This window comes from Astyanax mexicanus, chromosome 22 (genome assembly GCF_023375975.1).
Source record: "Astyanax mexicanus isolate ESR-SI-001 chromosome 22, AstMex3_surface, whole genome shotgun sequence".
NCBI classification, from domain to species: Eukaryota; Metazoa; Chordata; class Actinopteri; order Characiformes; family Acestrorhamphidae; genus Astyanax; species Astyanax mexicanus.
In genome coordinates this window covers 15,075,635-15,093,945 of record NC_064429.1, presented here as the reverse complement: position 1 = coordinate 15,093,945, position 18,311 = coordinate 15,075,635, and the positions used below count along the sequence as shown (strand labels likewise).

Genomic DNA, 18,311 nt, shown 5'->3' with positions numbered 1-18,311 from the left:
CAATATGTATACTAAACAATGTTTCACAACATTTTACATTTCAAAAATCTATCCTTATTTACAAGTTAGCAGATAATGAAGTTCATGTAGACTAGGCTAAAGGGCTCTTCAGGATTTATTCTGAGACATGTTTAAAATGTAAATCTTTGCTGAAGATGGTACTATAAAAATGTAAATACAGAAAAGAGTAACAATATAAAGTCTGACAGCTTAAATCAAGTCATATGACCAGACTTGAATAAAGTCGAAAGAAAGTCCGATTTTGTGAGGTTTTCTTGCTATTGTTACGCCAGTGCAGTTCTGCTGGACTCCAGTCCCACCCTGCTTTAGACTCGTTCAGGTCTAATAGGGAGTGGTCTATTTATACAGCTCTGGAAAAAAAATTAAGAGACCACTTCAGTTTCTGAATCAGTTTCTCTGATTTTGCTATTTGTAGGTATATGTTTGAGTAAAATAATTATTGTTGTTTTATTCTATAAAATATGAACAACATTTCTCCCAAATTCCAAATAAAAATATTGTCATTTAGAGCATTTATTTGAAAAAAAAGGAGAAATGTCTGAAATAACAAAAAGATGCAGAACTATCAGACCTCAAGTAATAAAAAAAAATAGTTCATATTCAGTTTTAAGAGTACAGAAATCAATATTTGGTGGAATAACCCTTAATAAACCCTTAAAATAATCCCTAAATTTCCTTCGGGGTAAATAAAGTATCTATCTATCTATCTATCTATCTATCTATCTATCTATCTATCTATCTATCTATCTATCTATCTATCTATCTATCTATCTATCTATCTATCTATCTATCTATCTATCTATCTATCTATCTATCTATCTATCTATCTATCTATCTATCTATCTATCTATCTATCTATCTATCTATCTATCTATCTATCTATCTATCTATATAATTTTAATCATAGTTTTTATGCATCATGGCTTTTTCTCCTCCACCAGTCTTGCACACTGCTTTTGGATAACTGTATGCTTTACACTCCTGGTGCAGAAATTCATGCATTTCAGCTTGGTTTGATGGCTTGTGATCATCCATCTTCCTCTTGATTATATTTCAGAGGTTTTCAATTTGGTAAAATCAAAGAAGCTCATCATTTTTAAGTGATCTCTTATTTTATCTTATTCATAGCTGTATATCTTTATAAAGAACAAAAAATGTGACAAATGTTTGTGATTTATAGGCAAATTCTAATTTAATGAACATAAACAGGTACATAAGCTACTATTTCCATAACTTGTAAAAAGCCAAAAAGCTTGCTCTGTTCGCAAAGTAAAGAAAAAAGTAAAAACTGAATACAGAAAATATTTGGACTCCGTGTTGTCCTGGCAGTATTTACAGTATGTACAGTGGTGTTGTTATATATTTGCCAGTACTCCTTCTCTGTAAGGCACCAAATGCTAAGTAGCATGAAACGTGTCACTACAATATACAAAACCATACAAACATTAACACTCATCACAGTTAACTTAAACATGATGTTTGCTGTTCAAAGTCATCGGATATTACTGTGTGTGTGTGAGAATAACTGCTTTTTGTGAGGTTGTGGGGTTGAGCATTAATGGTTCTGACTATTATTTGTGCCTCAAAATATATGTCCTTTAGAATTTAAAGATGATTTAATATGGAGGATGAAAAATAAATGAGTCTGAAATAGTCTTTTTTTTAATAATCTTCTGCAGAATTCAGAGATTTAACTTTTAACTTTGAACTCTGTTCAGTCAAACGTCAGACATCAGTTTTTACATCCTAATGAACAATGAACCAATGAATAGGTTGTGTAGAAACTGAATATAGCTTTGGAAAAGTTATGTAGGGGAGATGTGTAGTATCGTGACCTGATCGTAACATATTAATAACATCACTCTCAAAACCAAAACAAAAAAAAAACTAAAATATAAAAAAAACCTCAAAAGATTCTTAGCATTTTCCAACTAAGAGAGAATAGAATAATGCACTGCTCAGCTCTGTGGTGATTACATGTGGTGATTACAAAGTACATCAAAGTCATCATCATTCTGAACTTTGTCAGTGGGTGAGAAACACTAGTGCTCTGAGTTTTTTCTCTTTTTAATTTTTGAGTACATTTTTGTGGATCATTCTCGTCTCGAAAGCAAATTCTAACACGTCCGCAAAAGTATGACAGTAAAGAGGGGGGTGTATTCTCACATTTAGACTGGCCCGCAAACATGGCAATGTAAAAACAAGCTGCAAACACTTATTCTGCCTCAAAATCACCTTTACAAAAAGATTTATACTGAAATATTTAAAGACATTTTACAACCGGGCGCCAGTTTTTCTTCTATCAAAAATGCTATTAACATATCTAGGAACACAACTCGACTGAAATTTTAAGGAAAGCCACATGCATTTTATTTTCTTCCAGTGTTGCCCAAATACATGATAAGTACTGATTCTTTTTTTTTTTTCTTTTTTTCCTTTTTTTTTGTTGACAATTCTACCAAAACGGCAACTTAAAGTCACAGTAGTCTGGTTGAAACAATAGAGCAAATATGGTTGTAGTGGAATCGGTATGGATAAACTCGTAACTGTGACTTCTTTTTTGGGAACTGTAAACCCACAGCTACTCCCGAGTAGCATGGAACTCATGTAGCTCAGGAACATGTGAACTGTAAACACATCAACCTTTCAGCTCTTCATTTCCGCAACACTGGGAAACACTCGCCAAATCAAACCGTGTGAAATCGACTCCTTCTTCAAAAGGCATTTTAAGATGATGAAGTTAGAACTTATACTTCACAATAAGAAAAATAAAGTGCATATCAACATCTTATGTATACACAAAGTATCATACTTCTAAAAGTACAACTCTCAGTAAACAATGCAGGATGGCGAATTACCACAAAGGAATATCTTGTTTTCCCCAAAAAGGCCAAATAACATCTGGTAGAAGTCTCAAAATATTACTCAAAGAAGTTTCTTTTTTTCTCTTTTTCTTTACAAAAAAATAGGCTGTCCATCAGTTGAGCTGAAAGACGTACCGTGTCCTTTGAAAATGTACAATTTATTTATAAACTCAGCAAAACGGTAAGAGTTTGCTTAGCCAGTGTAAATACACAGGGGTGTCTGTGGGGTATAAATACTGTAGCTAATTCCATACGTCGGAAATAATCTGTTTCTCTACACTGTTTTCTTGTGGATACCAAAAATACCTATGGTGCGACCTCCCACGCTCAAATATCCAGCTTTGAGACAGGAGGACAGGTGAAGGCAGCAGTATTGCGTTTTGTATTCTTTCATCCAGTGGCGGTTTGATTGCCAATGACTCGTAAGATTTCCCGGTGGATGCTGGGCTCCTGTGTGTTGATGCTCGTGTCGCCCACCTGTCCGTCCTCGTAACTAACGAGTGAAGAAACACAAGATTTCAGAAAACAAGAGCAGCAGAAAACACTGGAACACTTTTCTTGCTGTAGTCTAGTGTAGCTATTAAACTGAGCTGATTAAAGTCACAGGAAACTAAGACTGTAAAATATATATAAATAGTGCTTAAGAACTGCTGATCAGACCGATCTGAGAACTGGGCGTGGCTAAAATATCCTAAGAAGCATGCCAGATTGATGTCCTTGATGAGTGATTTGTCTGAAATAGTTTTTGGGTTTTTAGGCCCGTCACAATACATTTTTTACAGGAAATTTATAGGGAAAATTGTCACAGGAATTACTCCTATTTTTGTAGTCTAATATAATGAGGATGTTTGAGTAAAATGAACATTAATGTTTTATTCTATAAACTACACACAACATTTCTCCCAAATTCCAAATAAAAATATTGTCATTTAGAGCATTTATTTACAGAAAATGAGAAATGGCTGAAGTAAGAAAAAAGATGCAGAGCTTTCAGACCTCAAATAATGCAAAGAAAACAAGTTCATATTCATGAAGTTCTAAGAGTTCAGAAATCAGTATTTGGTGGAATAACTCTGGTTTTTAATCACAGTTTTCATGCATCTTGGCATGTTCTCCTCCACCAGTCTTACACACTGCTTTTGGATAACTTTATGCCTTTACTCCTGGTGCACAAATTCAAGAAGTTCAGCTTGGTTTGATGGCTTGTGATCATCCATCTTCCTCTTGATTATATTCCAGAGGTTTTCAATTTGGTAAAATCAAAGAAACACACACACACACACACACACACACACACACATACATATATATATATATATATATGAAGACAAAAAAAGAAAAAAAAGTTAAAGGCAGGAGTGACCTGTAGTCTGGAAAGTGATGCTGATGAGCAGAGTATTACCATTTTTGTCTTGTTCATGGCGTCATCTATTACATCTATTACTTTTCTGAATTATTTAGTTAATTATTTATCTATTGTAAAGATTTTTTCTGGTATAACTCAAACTGTGTATTGATATATACTAATATTAATATACATAATATAATGAATATAATATAATTATAAATATAACATGCTCGAAAATGTATAGAGAGGATTCTAGCTGCTTCTGGAAGCTACTAGTAAAGTTTGTGTTTTTTTATTCTTGACATAATACCTTGTGAGGCTTCCCCTGTAAGCTTCCACTATTAGGGGTTTGGAGAGATTTTTTAGAAATGCAGATGAAAAAAAAAGCAGGGCCTCAACTGTATCTGTGTGCAGTTTTGAGTACATATCGTATAAAATTTGAACAGGACATTATAAATTATTATTTGTAGTTGTGATTCTTCTACTTCCACATGTTGGAAGGATGAATGTATGGGACCTGGGTTTTAGGGCACGGCCTTGTAAGAAGGGACATATTTAAAGGGAGGGAACGATTCAGTTGGATATTTATTGTTTTTTGGCCTTCCCTATTTGTTCCTCCAAAATCACCTATTAATTCTGATTCACCTAATTGCTGCGTGTGCATCCAACAACTACACGCACCAAACTGGACTGAACTGATGAATGTATAAACAAAGGTTTGGGAGAACAACCTTCCAGTTTACACTGAAATAAGATTTTTTTTTTGTGAGTTCTGCAGCATTAAACATGGGGTATACAGTATGCTGTGTATAATAAATGTCCACAGGAGCAAGATTAATGTAATTACAAAGAAAATACCTATTTAGGTTCCCTGGGGCTTTAAACACAGCTGACATTCAAGACAGAGTGTCACCATATATAATCTAATTTTCCAAGCAAAACAAAGCAGGCCTGCTGAATTTACTTACACAAAGAAAAATCGTGTACAGACATGATCTGTGTTTGGAACTACCCAGATGTCGCCATGCTTGTGCAGATCCGGGGAAGTAATGACTGCAACACAGTAAACATTTCCATTGTTAAGGAAACAAGCTAGAAGATACTGCTGTGAAGGTCAACAGAAGCTGGATACTGTACCTTCACATAAGGCTATGCATTTCAGATTGCGACTCTGCAGGAACTGCGGCTGCTGACCTTTCTTCTGTGACTGCAGCAAACAAAGATATCAAGGGTATGAAACGCCGCTATAAATAATAATACCATGCAAACTGATACATGAGTCATTTTCATAACAAGGTTGGGCTTCATTTACCAACCATTCATCGAATCATAAGAATTTGTCTTCGAATTTGTCTTAAAAATCACAGTTTTTTCAAAGTTTCTAACATTAATAAAAGTTTAATTAAGAATCTCAAATCAGAAAATGTTTTTACAGTTTAGAAAATGAGTGTTTTGAATTATGCATCAACAATACAGTGTTTTATTTGCAATACCATACAAATATTTATTTTTTTATTTATTTTATTTCAAATTTTTATCCCATTTTCTCCCCAATTTACACAGCCAATTACCCAACCCACTCATTAGGACTCCCCCTATCACTAGTGATGCCCAACACACCAGGAGGGTGAGGACTAACACATGCTTCCTCCGATACATGTGAAGCCAGCCACCGCTTCTTTTCGAGCTGCTGCTGATGATAGAGGAAAGCGCAGCGGCTCGGTTCTGATACATCAGCTCACAGACGCCCTGTGCTGCAGACATCACCCTTGGAGTGATGTGGGGAGAGAGCACCATCTACCCACCTGGAGGGAGCAGAGCCAATTGTGCTCCCTCTGAGCACCGGCAGATTGATGGCAAAGCTGCATGAGTGGGGGTTTGAACCTGCGATCTCCTGCTCATAGTGGCAGCGCTTTAGACCGCTGGACCACTCGGCGCCCCACCATTCAAAATTTTGTAATTGTGTAATAGAAGCCTTATGTTCCCAAGTGTTCCCTTATGTTCAGACTTCTTTGGGCTCTAATGCATCTGGAATTGTGGAAACATGTATTATGGGTAAACAAATACAGTATTTTTCGCACTTTAAGGCGCACTTAAAAGCCTTTTATTTTCCCCAAAATCATCGGTGCGCCTTTTAATCCAGTGCATGTATGAATTTTACCAGTCAGGTTGTAAGTGCTGCGGGGCTGAAGCAGTATGAGCATTAGCTGCTAACCGCGCTAAGCGCTAGCTCTTTTGCTGTTCAAAGGTGAGCATTTTGGACTGAAGCACTGCTAGAGCAGCATTAGCATTAGCCGCTAACCGCACTAAGTGCTAGCCCTTTCACCGTTCAGAGGAGAGTATATCAGACTATATCTTTCATGTTTACCGTGTTAAAACAAGCTACTTAGGAAGAATCTCTAGGGTTCCTCAGTGAAGTGCTGTTGGACGGCATTTACTAATGCTGCTGCACCCAGCCTTAGTGGAAATCTGAGTATACTACAAATAAACGGAAGCACCTTATTCACCCAAATTAATGTTTTTCAGGAAAGAAATCTATTTAGATAAACACCCAGCGCTCATTTGATTTAAAAAATCAAACAGTTTTGTTTACGTAGCTTAGCTTTACTTATCATAGTTAAGCCACCCCCCACCACCGCCACACTGCAACACTTTTAGTGTTAAATTAACACTTATTAGTGTTAAACTTTACACTCTCAGTGTTAATTTAACACTAAAAGTGTTGATTTAACACTGCCAAATTTCCTGTGTAGTGCGAAAAATACAGTAAGTATTTCAGGACCTTTTTTTGGAAGGGTCTGTCTTAGTATGGGGTTGTGTCAGCACACTTCTCAGATTGCAGCATTAATACATATAATTACACTGAGATCTTGCAAAAAGGTTCACTGCCAAGCATTGAGACGAAATGGCAACATTAGAAGACTGTAAATATTTTAACATGTTGTGTTGCAGCCCTAAAATGCAGGAATGGATTTACATAAATACATTAAAATGTTAAGCAGACAAAAGACAAAATATATTAATTATAATATATTATAAATATAGTATAGCATACTGTCTGCAATCAAATAAGATGTAGGAAACACTGTGTACTGTTGTAGATTTACACCCTCCATACTGTCTCAGCATTTTCTGGTTTGGGGTTCTACAAGAACAGTAGGAACAATTCTACAGTTTAAAACACATTATGCATCTCACATGTTTAGATGTTTTGTTAGGATATTTCTCAAGAACAAATTAAAGAAGATGACTGAGAATATATTGATAAACGAGACCCAGTGTTTTTGTAGGATCTTAAATGAAAAAAAGCAGACTACACTCACCTGCAGATGAATGTTGGTCTTGTTTGTAGCAGTCTCATCTTTTGATGCAATTTTCTGTTGTTTTTTATTCATCCCTTGGATAAGAAAACTCAAAATGAACTTTTGTAGAAAGTTTAAAAATACATTCCAACTATTTGCACAGACATTTAGTAAGTACTAGGAAACAATGTAAAAATAATGTCTAACCTGAGTAGCCAAAGGATATGCTTGACAATGGGCTGAGATAAATTCCACTCCCATAGATGGCGCCATGGAGCTGCAGTCAAACAAAGTGATCCAACATGACTTCATTATAATGAAGATTCTCTGTATCTTGTCAGTTGTTGGGATGCGATAACATAATTCCACTTTATTAATGTTGTTTACCTGCAGTCTTGTGTTCGATGCCACGACCAAACCATTCCTCAAAATGGAGTGCCAGTTCTCTATGTGTGATCCACTGAAAGAGATCAAGATATACAGATATATCATTACACACTGCACTCTACTTAACCTGACATTCCTTTACAGTTCAAATTAGATTTGGATAGCCAGTAATATGGACCTTAAAATATAAGTTTAAGATTTTATGGTTTGACTTAGTATAAATTGTGTTTTTTAATATTAAGACGGAACAGTTTTTCACTTATCTGTACACCTGTATTAATGTGATGAGACAATAAATCTGATTTGATTTGTTATTCAAATTATTTATTTTATTTATTAATTTTTTAATTCTAAAATAAACAAAAAACAATTCCCTCTTATTTTCCATGCAGTATCATGCCAGTACAAAACGCTACCTAAATTATAATGTGCCTAACTGGCCACAGTCACCACAGACTCAGACTATTCTATTCTGATTCTGCCCAAATTAATTACAGTTTAGGATTAAAGATGATAATAATACACTATAAACTGCCACTATAAACTAGAGATCGCTGTTTTAAATCCTTTTCATGTAGCTTGCCATCAGCTGCCAGAGCCCTGAGAGAGCACAACGTGTGTTGCTCTCTCTGGGTGGGTAGATGGCGCTCTCTCCCCTCATCCCCACATCACTCTAAAGGGTGATGTCACTCGACATAAGGCGTCTGTGAGCTGATGTATCAAAACTGAGTCGCTGCGCTTTATTGTATACAGTATTGTATTATTGAGTGTTGAGTGAAACTCACTGGAAAGCGAAGGTACTTCCAAAGAGGCCTTTGGCAGCTCTGAAGTTGGATTCTTTGGCCGGTGGGCTGCTAAGTAGAAGGAACTGGTGGGGGGTGTGCATAAACTTCAGTTGCTGTTGTGACAGAAAGATGGTGTAAGAGCTTTAACTGAAGATATCATGCCTTCATCTTTTCTTCTGCACTTATGGTTACGCAGTTTTACTCATAGCCTTGTCCGAAGCAGCATTTCAAAGCAAGTGGAACACAGTGTGTGTGAATTTAAAATGAGCAGGAGAAAATATAGAGGCAGTTAAAGTTGTGATTTACGCTCTTGCTGACTCATACCTTCCCCTTTATATAAAGGCAAAGCAGTGATGTTCTAGAATAAAATATTAATTAGCAGCATATTTTTAACTTAAAAAGTTTCTAACTTAGTTAGAACATAAAACTTGAGATCTAAGAGCCCTTCACAATCAGTAATTATTTAAGAAACATGTCTGTAATCTGTTTATCATGCTTAAAACAGCGTGTCATGTATGTATTTCAGTAGACTGCACATGTAATATCAGTTGAGAAATGAAAAAAAAAGAAGACTTACTCTGGTTACTGGTAACTTCACTATGTGAGACCTGTTACTGGATATGACCCTGTGAACAACACATTTCTTAGCTTTTTAATGTGTTTTTTTGTTTGTTTTAGGATATCATCAGCATGTGTGACTCAATTGCAATCATTTATATAAAAGAGCAGCCATTCTTCAAATCTCTGAACAGTGTTTCCTCTACAGTATCACATTTTTCACACTGTAAGTTTAAAATCTTAAAAAAAAAAAAAGCTTAAAATCCTTAATTTTTTCCTAAAATCGTCTGTGCACCTTATTTTTCAGTCTGCTTTATGTATAAATTCTACCAGTCAGGTATTAAGGAGCAGTAAAGCCACTCTGCTGAAGTGCAGAGTTATAAAGGAGTTTCAATTTAGTTCTCCAGCACTGAGATTGAAGCAGTATTAGCATTAGCCGCTAACTGCGCTAAGCGCTAGATTATTATTTGCTAGAGTATTATTTGCATGTAGTCTGAGCGTTTATCCTGTTAAAACAAGCTACGTAAGATGAATGTGGCCCTGGCTTTCCGGAACACTTAGGCTAGCGGTTATCTGCTAATGGTGCTGCACCCAGCCTTAGTAGAAATCTGGAAATTTAAGCTTACTGTAAATAAACAAAAGCTCTTTACTCATCCCAACTAACAGTTTTCAGGAGAGAAATCTGTGTAGATAACATTTAGCGCTCGTTTAACTTTAAAATATTTTTTTTTCTTTGTGGAGAGACTTATTAGTAGAATTGGTAGGAAAACATGGCGGCGCCCCTGTTCCTGTTCCTAGTGTTGCTTAATGTGCATTATGATCCGGTGAGTGTCGTGTATAAAAATAGACGTTAAAGTTTACTAGTAATATAATACAGGAAATTGACAAATCCTGCACCTAACAGCTGGGGTTATGCATAGGGCTCAGCCAGGATCTAATACTCACTCAACTAACAACAATAGCAAAACCACCACAATCTGATACTGGCTCGACAAGAATCCAGAAGCACAGCCTAACACTATGTTCATGGTCCATTGCCTCAACTGCCAAGTAACAGACCTACCAAAAAATAACCTATGAACACATAGAATCCCTCCTTAATCTAAGCTCACTTCCTTTAACTATGGCAACAACACACTTACCTAAGCACAATCACACACAATAAATCACATTATAAGTTGCGTGAGCAGAACACAGCAACCACTACCATCTGATACTGGCTCGACAAGAATCCAGAAGCATAGCGAACTATGTTCATGGTCCGTGCCTCAACTGCCAAGTACTCAGACGTCTACAAAAACTCATGAGACAAATTATTACAAGAGCAGGACCACACCAATCCCCTTCATCCAAACTTAAACACAAACTTCAGTGCAAGCTCTTCTCAGGGGTCATCAGGCAGGCACCTTCCTTCGTCAGTGTTTCGCTGAATTAGGCCCACGACACCTTCAGAAGGCTCAACAGTGAAGTCTGGCGTCCCAGACCCACCCCCCTCCAAGCTTGCTGTAGAAGCACAAACTCACTCCCTTCCCCACACAGCCTCAGCCCTTCTAAACCACAACCACTGACTAGATCTTTCAGCTACATCTAACAACTCCAACACAAACTTCAGTGCAAGCTCTTCTCAGGGGTCATCAGGTAGGCACCTTCCTTCGTCAGTGTTTCGCTGAATTAGGCCCACGACACCTCCAGAAGGCTCAACAGTGAAGTCTGGCGTCCCAAACCCACCCCCCTCCAAGCTTGCTGTAGAAGCACAAACTCACTCCCTTCCCCACACAGCCTCAGCCCTTCTGAACCACAACCACTGACTAGATCTTTCAGCTACATCTGACAACTCCTTCACTACAGTCCTTAGCACACGACCTCTAATTCCGAATTCAGACAGCAGTCTTGTGGCAGACTTCGCAACAAAGCCTCTAGTACCTACCTCTACCGGTCTAATATACGCTTGCCACCCACGCTCTCTCACCTCAGCCACCAAGTCTGTATACTTCAGCCTTTTCCTTTCATAAGCTCCATCTACCTCGTCTTCAAACGGAACAGTCAGCTCTATAAAATACACTATCCGCTTACTTTCAGAGTACAACACTACATCCGGCCTCAAGGTTGTAACCAGAATGCACTCTGGGATCTGCAGTTTACTACCTACATCCACTAATAACTTCCAATCTCGTGCATTGGCCCACTTACCAGCAGTTTTCAAGCACTGTGCTGTTTCTCCACTATGCTGCCCCTCACGCACAAACGTTATTACCCTACTGCAACCTACCACGGGCATGTTATTAACTTCTAACCGTTTCTTATCAAGTGCACCTGCAAGAGATCTAAGTACCTGATTATGCCTCCATGTGTAGCGCCCCTGGGATAGACTCACCTTACATGCCGACAAAATGTGCTTCAGCGTGCCACTTCCTGCACATAGCTTACAACTTGGATCCTCACCCACCCACTGAGCAAGGTTTTGTGGCGTTGGCAGAACATCATATGTAGCTCCCAAAAGAAACTTTATACGGCCTGTATCCAATCCCCATAACTCTCGCCAGGTGATTCTCCGCTTCTCTACACTTTCCCATCTCATCCACTGCCCCTGTTTACTCTGCCCTGCTGCTTTTGCCCTCCTTGCTTCCTCCTCCTGCTCACGAATAAACCCTGTAACCATACGCCTTTTCTCAGGTGATGTGGCCTTGCCGAATGCTTTCCAAGAATCACCTAAACCTAATCCTGCCCTCCCATTTTGTACCTGCCCCACAACATCCCTGTGCTCCAGTGCCCTCCTTGCGGCTTGAGTAGCTTCTCGAGCATTCCACTTTCTCCCAGACCTAGTCACTGGTGCTGTTGCTTTAACCAGCCCGTCTTTTGACCCTAACAACTGCATTTCACGTCCTACCTTAGCACATTTGAACTCCTCAACCAAGCTCGTCAACGGCAGTTCCAGCATCCCTCTCCCACACCACGCCACACTACTAAGGCAACGCGGCACCCCCAACCATGTCCTTATAGCCTTGCTCATAACCCTTTCTAACCTCTCAACCTCAGAAATCGGAATATCATAAACTGTAAGTGGCCACCTTAGACGAGGCAACAAACCAAACTGCAGACACCACAATTTTAATTTACCTGGCAGAAAAGACTTATCAATTCTATTAATGGCCTCCACCATTTCTGTCCTCAACCCTTCCACCTGCTCTTTATCATTCAGTGCTGCAGTATACCACCTACCTAAACTCTTAACTGGCTTTTCCAATATAGATGGTATGACTTCTCCCTCCATCATAAACCTTTCTTGTATCAATTTCCCTTTAACGATTGATACACTCCTAGACTTGCTCGGTTTAACTTTCATCCTAGCCAGCCTAAAATTCTCATTTAACTTCCCTAGCAGTCGCCGGGTACATGGCACCGTGGTCGTTAATGTTGTCATATCGTCCATAAACGCCCTAACTGGTGGGAGCCGGGTGCCATCATGCAGCCTCTCCCCGCCTACGACCCACTTAGAAGCCCTAATAATCACCTCCATTGCCATCGTAAACGCTAGCGGTGAAATTGTAAAAAAAAAAGAAAGGATTGACTGAAGTTCAGTTCACTTATTTACTCTATGCAATATTTAAGTCTTGAAACCGAGTTTAAGTTACTTAAATTTATCTGAAATTAAATTTACTTTAAAAAAAGCAAATGCAGAAAGTTGCGAAACTTTTTTTTAAGTAAATTTCACTCATCTTTTTTTCAGTGTACTATTTTTGTTTATCTATTTTGAAGTGGCGGCCCACTCATTTTGGAAAATTGTATCATCAGTGTGCTTTTTTCTTTGACAACTGTCATGGCAGACCCTCTGTCCTGTTTATAGACCCTATGATTTGTACTCCTCAATCACGCAAAATTGTCCCATCATTAATTTCAGAAGTCCCAAGGATTTTTGCTAAGGTTAATTTACCATGGTTATCATTACTATCCTATCCCTGTACTGCTTGTATATTTCAGCTAAAAAACAGTCCGTTTGTTAAAATGTAATAAACTTCAGTAGGGCTGCAGCTATCGATTATTTTAGTAATCGAGTACTCTACTGAAAAATCGATTTGATTAATAATTCATTATTAATCAATTATTCATTATTAATTCAATTAATTTTTCTCATTATGACCCTTAAACGATCTCATAATTCAGAGGATCCAGTGATATTCAGGAGGTAAATATACACAGAATAAAACGTACAGGGATCTAATCAGATTTATTTACCACAGAATGTGATAGAGGCGGGTTTTTAAAAACCCTATTCATTTTTCTCATAGGGAAAAACCGCTTAGACACGGAAGCCGTACGAGGACTACAGAATGACGCACGACTTTAGTGGTCTTTTCTTCCTCCGATGGGTGACGTAATGCTGAGCGCGTTGTCACATTAAAAACGCAAATTACCGCACGTTATAATTAAATAAACAATTACTCGAGGCACAGCAAATGACTTTATAATTTTTTTAAGTCAAGTAACTCAAATAACTCAAGTAATCGTTTCACCCCTAAACTTTAGGCTGAAAGCTTTATTTCATTTAATATATGCGAGTACAGCATAAAAATGAACTTAAACCTGTCATTTATTGCCTTTCCATATTGGATTTGGATATAACAGCACCCAGATACATGACGCTATGCTACAGTGGACCTGCTGCCACAGCTACAAAAATCCTAGAGGAAACACTGCTAAGACATTGATGTCGACCATATCAATAAAGCAGCTCAAATAATTCAGACTAAAGCTATTTCTCACATTTATATAAAGTCTATAATAGAGATAGAGAATGAAAAAAGACACAAAGAAGCACATTACCACTGCAGCAGCGGGTGAGCCAGTGGGTCAACTCTGTCCATCTGTTTCTTTATCTCCAGATACGGAGCCTGCTTGGCACAAATAAACCTTAGACCAAGTGCTCTTCCCACAGAAACAGATGAGTCAGTAAACTGCTAAGAAAATGTTGGCTTGAGACTCATGAATAGCAAAACAGATGAATACTGACAAACAGTAACAGTGGGAGTTTGGTAAGAAGCGCTTTAGACGTACCTGGGTCATTTCTCTGATGGATGTGAGGCTATCGAGAGCTCTCATTACTCGATCATAGTCCTTTTTCTGTGAGAAAGCATAAGGTTTTTACAGCATTAGTGAGCAGTGGGTCAGTGCTACTTCTATCAATGAACTTATTGAGGAGAGGAGAAGCACAGGGTTTATATAAACTCTCAGACTACATTCTCATACGAGACTGACATGGGTGGACAGTGGGCTTGGTTAATTCCAGGTGGGAAGGGGCTCTTAAGTGGGATTGTAGGTGTGTTTTTTACTGAGATTGGCAACATCATTACAGCCCAACGTAATACTTATTGGGTCCCAAACAAGATGGGCTCATGTTTTTCCCTCCTAGTCCCAAAACCCTGCTGGAGCCATCACTGATATCCCTATGTGGGGCCAACATGGAACCAGTGGACAACACTTTGTTTCTACTTTTATATCATACTTACATTTTTTAGATCAGAAAAATATAACCTGAGTAAATATAAAAAGCAGATTTTAAATTAATGATAATTTTATTTATTAAGGGAAAAATCCATCCAAATCAACCTGGCTCTGTATAAAAAAATTGCCCCTAAATCTAATAACTTGTGCCACCCTTGGTGGAAACAACTGCAATCAAGCATTTTGTTCCATTCTTCTTTACGTAATTGTTTTAATTCAGCCACGTTGGAGGGTTTTCAAGCATGAGCAGTTTAAGATCAGCATCTCCTTAATCAGACTTTGACTAGACCACTCCAAAACCTTCATTTGTTTCTGAGTCATTCTGAGGTGAACTTGCCGGTGTGCTTCAGATCATTGTCAAAAGTCACAAACAGATGGCCGAACATTCTCCTTCAGGATTTTCTGTTGGTAGAGAGCAAAATTCATGGGTTACAGCATACTGTCCAGGTCCTAAAGCAGCTCCAGATCATCACACTACCACCACCATGTTTTACATTCAGTATGATGTTCTATTTTTCTAAGATTATGTGTTAGTTTTACACCAGATGTAACAGGACTCACATCCTCCAAAAAGGTCCACTTTTTTTCTCGTCAGTCCAAAAACTATTTTCCCAAAGTCCTGGGGATCATCAAGATGTTTGCTGGTGAATGTGAGACGGGCCGTTGTGATCTTTTTGGCCAGCAGTGTATTTTTCTATTGAGAAATTTTCACCCAATCTCTTTCTTTCTGTATCATGAACATATACCTTAACTGATGCAAGTGAGGCCTGCAGTTCTTTTGATGCTGTTCTGAGTTATTTTGTGACCTCCTGGATGAGCTGTCCATGCACTTTTAGAGTAATTTCGATAGGCACGTCACTCCTGGCAAGGTTCACCAGTGTCGAAAGCCTTAGAAATGACTTTGTGACCTTTTTTAAGACTGATAGATGATCAATGACTTTTCTCACCTGTTCTTGAATTTATTCAGATTGATGCGTGATGTGGTGCTTTTTGAGATCCTTTCTTTAGCTGCTTTATGTTGTCAGACAGGTTCTATTTAAGTAATTTCTTGATTCCAATTACTTTTCACATTGGGCCAAGTTGGATTAGATTGTCCTTTTTCCCTTAAAAAAATTAAATCTAATTTAAAAAAGGGCTTTTTCTATTTACTTAGGTTTATCTGATGTTAAATTTTGTTTTATCATTTGAAAAATGTAAGTATGACAAAAAAGCAAAAACAAAGAAATCGGTAATGCGAGCAAATACTTTTTCACACCACTGTTTATGGTTTTGCACACAGGTTCCATGTTGGCCTCAGATATGGATGTCAGTGATTGGACCAGGAGGGGTTAAACATGGCCCCATCTGGGTTTTACACTGCATATGAGGCCTAGATGGGACCCATGTAAAATTAAAGAGGGCTGTAATGATGGTGCCCATTTTAGAAGCACAAAAGGCTCCAAGTACCAACCTACATACTGTCCAAATTCACTCTGAACCCCACCTATAGCCAATGTTTCACCCATCTGAGCCCCATATGAGCTTGTTGGTGGGGAATCTTACCTTTTTTGCATGCATGTATGTATATTTTTTCTCATTATATGCTATAATGTATAGGATCAAATGTTAAGTGTACCCTTGGATTGAAGGCCAGGGTCTGAGAGTCATTAGGATCCACTACGGAGGGATATGGCTCAAAAATGACAACTTTCCTCGGAGATTCCAGTGCAGAGCGACACATGGAGACCAGCAAGTCCACAACCTGCAGTGAGTTAATAATTCACAAGAGTCATAAGATTCCTGAGAGCTTGACAGAAGGTGAAGTAACAGCTAAAAATGATCTGAGTGTGTGTGTGTGTGTGTGTGTGTGTGTGAGTACCTGGGCACCTGTGGCGATCTCATCAGCAGCCTCATTCATGACCCCTAGTGTTTGGAAGGCAAAGACACAGAGCTCTCTCTCACACACTGTGGGCTGTGGAAACACACAGACAAATCTGATTAGCAAAAGAGATCAGCCAGGACTGAAACTGAAGAAAATTTAATTTTTTTTTGTTGTCCCTACAAACACTAGTATGTCGAAACAATACAAAATAACAGCCTATTTTACGCCTTGTTCCTGCGCCATTTAAATAGCAACAGCGCTTGTGAATATTGTGGTCTGGTAGTAAGGTGTGTTCAGGTAAATTTCTGGTGTATTGCTATCTTGGCAACAGAAAACACAGGTGTGCCACTGACTGAAAACAACCTAGACAACAGTCATCAGTGAGATGATTATTGCTATCTTGGTAGGAACAGCGCAGTCAGTTTCTACATACAGCAGTGCTCTGTTTAAATAGCAGACCGCCAAAGTCAGAGAGCACCTGGCTCTTAAAGGGAATGTGACAAGTCACAAGCAGATTGGTTTATTGCACGCTATGCCCAAAACAAACCCATGATTGATTAAGAAAATTAGTACATGCCTTTAGCACATTTTAAGCCGCAAAATGCATACTTTTCCCGCCATTACGATAGCAAAGGCACAATCAATCACCTTAAATCAAGCTATATGGTGCGCAGTTGAGGGAATGCATATAGAAATAAAATAGAAAAAAATAGGGCCCTATATGTCTGCATGTTTGTGGACACCCCTTTAAAACAAATTAAACTGTGAATCAGTGAAATTGGAATTGACAACGATGTAAAGACATTTAATTGCAAGTAATTTTAAAGCATTTCAGTTGGTCCTTTTATCTTAACATGATGTAAAGAATAGCAGCAGTGATTAAACAATTGTTTTTTTTTTACGACAGCATCTCTACCATTAAAAGAATTTACCACCAGAGATTGAGTGGATGAGACAGAAAGACAGAGCGAGAAAGAGAGAGAGAGAGAGAGAGAGAGAGAGACTAAAGCCCTATCTGGACGGGATTAGTTTTTCAGGGAGACGTCCGTGAAAGATATTTCACACTTCCACTCAGTGATAAAACTCTTGGATCCAGACTGCAATTGAAAAAACAGGAGGAGTTTTTTGGCTTTCAGGGTCATGTGACGTTGCGTTCAGTAGCTCCTCCATTTCCACTCACTGTTGTGTTTACATGGATCTCTATGGAAACGATCGCCCAAAGTTTAATTGCGGTGCGTAGCAGTATCCAAATAGGTATTTTAATAAACGCGAGGTGATGAAACTCAGAGACGTGCGTTTGGATGGAACTTAAGTTACCGGAGGACCACAGTGTTCATTGAAAAACAGTAGGTAATTCAGCCTGTAATTTTCTCAGAGGACGTCTGAGAAAAACGCATTCATGGTTTCTCTGGACAGGAATAAAATCACAGAGGACTCTGTGATAAAAGAGAAAATGACCCCAGGACCCCCTTAGAAACTAATCACATCCTGATAGAGCTTAAGAAAGAGAAAGAGATTGAGATACAGAGAGAAAGAAATAGAGAGAGTTAGAGAGAAAGTGGGTGAGAGAACGAGTCCCTGAGAGTCTTCAGCACAGTGACTGTGTGTTGACAGTTTGGAAGAAAATGAAGCGGAAGAAAGCAGCGGATGGTTTAAGAGGTAGCTTGCATGATTAGCGTCCGTACT

The 18,311-nt window shown here is 38.4% G+C and overlaps 1 protein-coding gene across 1 annotated transcript in view; it reads right to left on the bottom strand.

Moving 5' to 3' along the window:
* Nucleotides 1-1,187: 1,187 nt before the first annotated feature.
* parp8 (poly (ADP-ribose) polymerase family, member 8) overlaps nucleotides 1,188-18,311 on the bottom strand; it is a 115,520-nt gene continuing 98,396 nt past the window's right edge. Inside the window, exons 15-26 of the mRNA XM_022664905.2 lie at nucleotides 16,623-16,715; nucleotides 16,380-16,505; nucleotides 14,318-14,383; nucleotides 14,087-14,154; nucleotides 9,285-9,333; nucleotides 8,708-8,820; nucleotides 7,923-7,995; nucleotides 7,743-7,812; nucleotides 7,557-7,630; nucleotides 5,371-5,440; nucleotides 5,202-5,286; nucleotides 1,188-3,378 (exon numbers count right to left, since the gene is read on the bottom strand). Coding sequence (XP_022520626.2) covers nucleotides 3,276-3,378; nucleotides 5,202-5,286; nucleotides 5,371-5,440; nucleotides 7,557-7,630; nucleotides 7,743-7,812; nucleotides 7,923-7,995; nucleotides 8,708-8,820; nucleotides 9,285-9,333; nucleotides 14,087-14,154; nucleotides 14,318-14,383; nucleotides 16,380-16,505; nucleotides 16,623-16,715 — 990 coding nt within the window. The 3' untranslated portion in view covers nucleotides 1,188-3,275. The remainder of the gene's footprint in view (nucleotides 3,379-5,201; nucleotides 5,287-5,370; nucleotides 5,441-7,556; nucleotides 7,631-7,742; nucleotides 7,813-7,922; nucleotides 7,996-8,707; nucleotides 8,821-9,284; nucleotides 9,334-14,086; nucleotides 14,155-14,317; nucleotides 14,384-16,379; nucleotides 16,506-16,622; nucleotides 16,716-18,311) is intronic.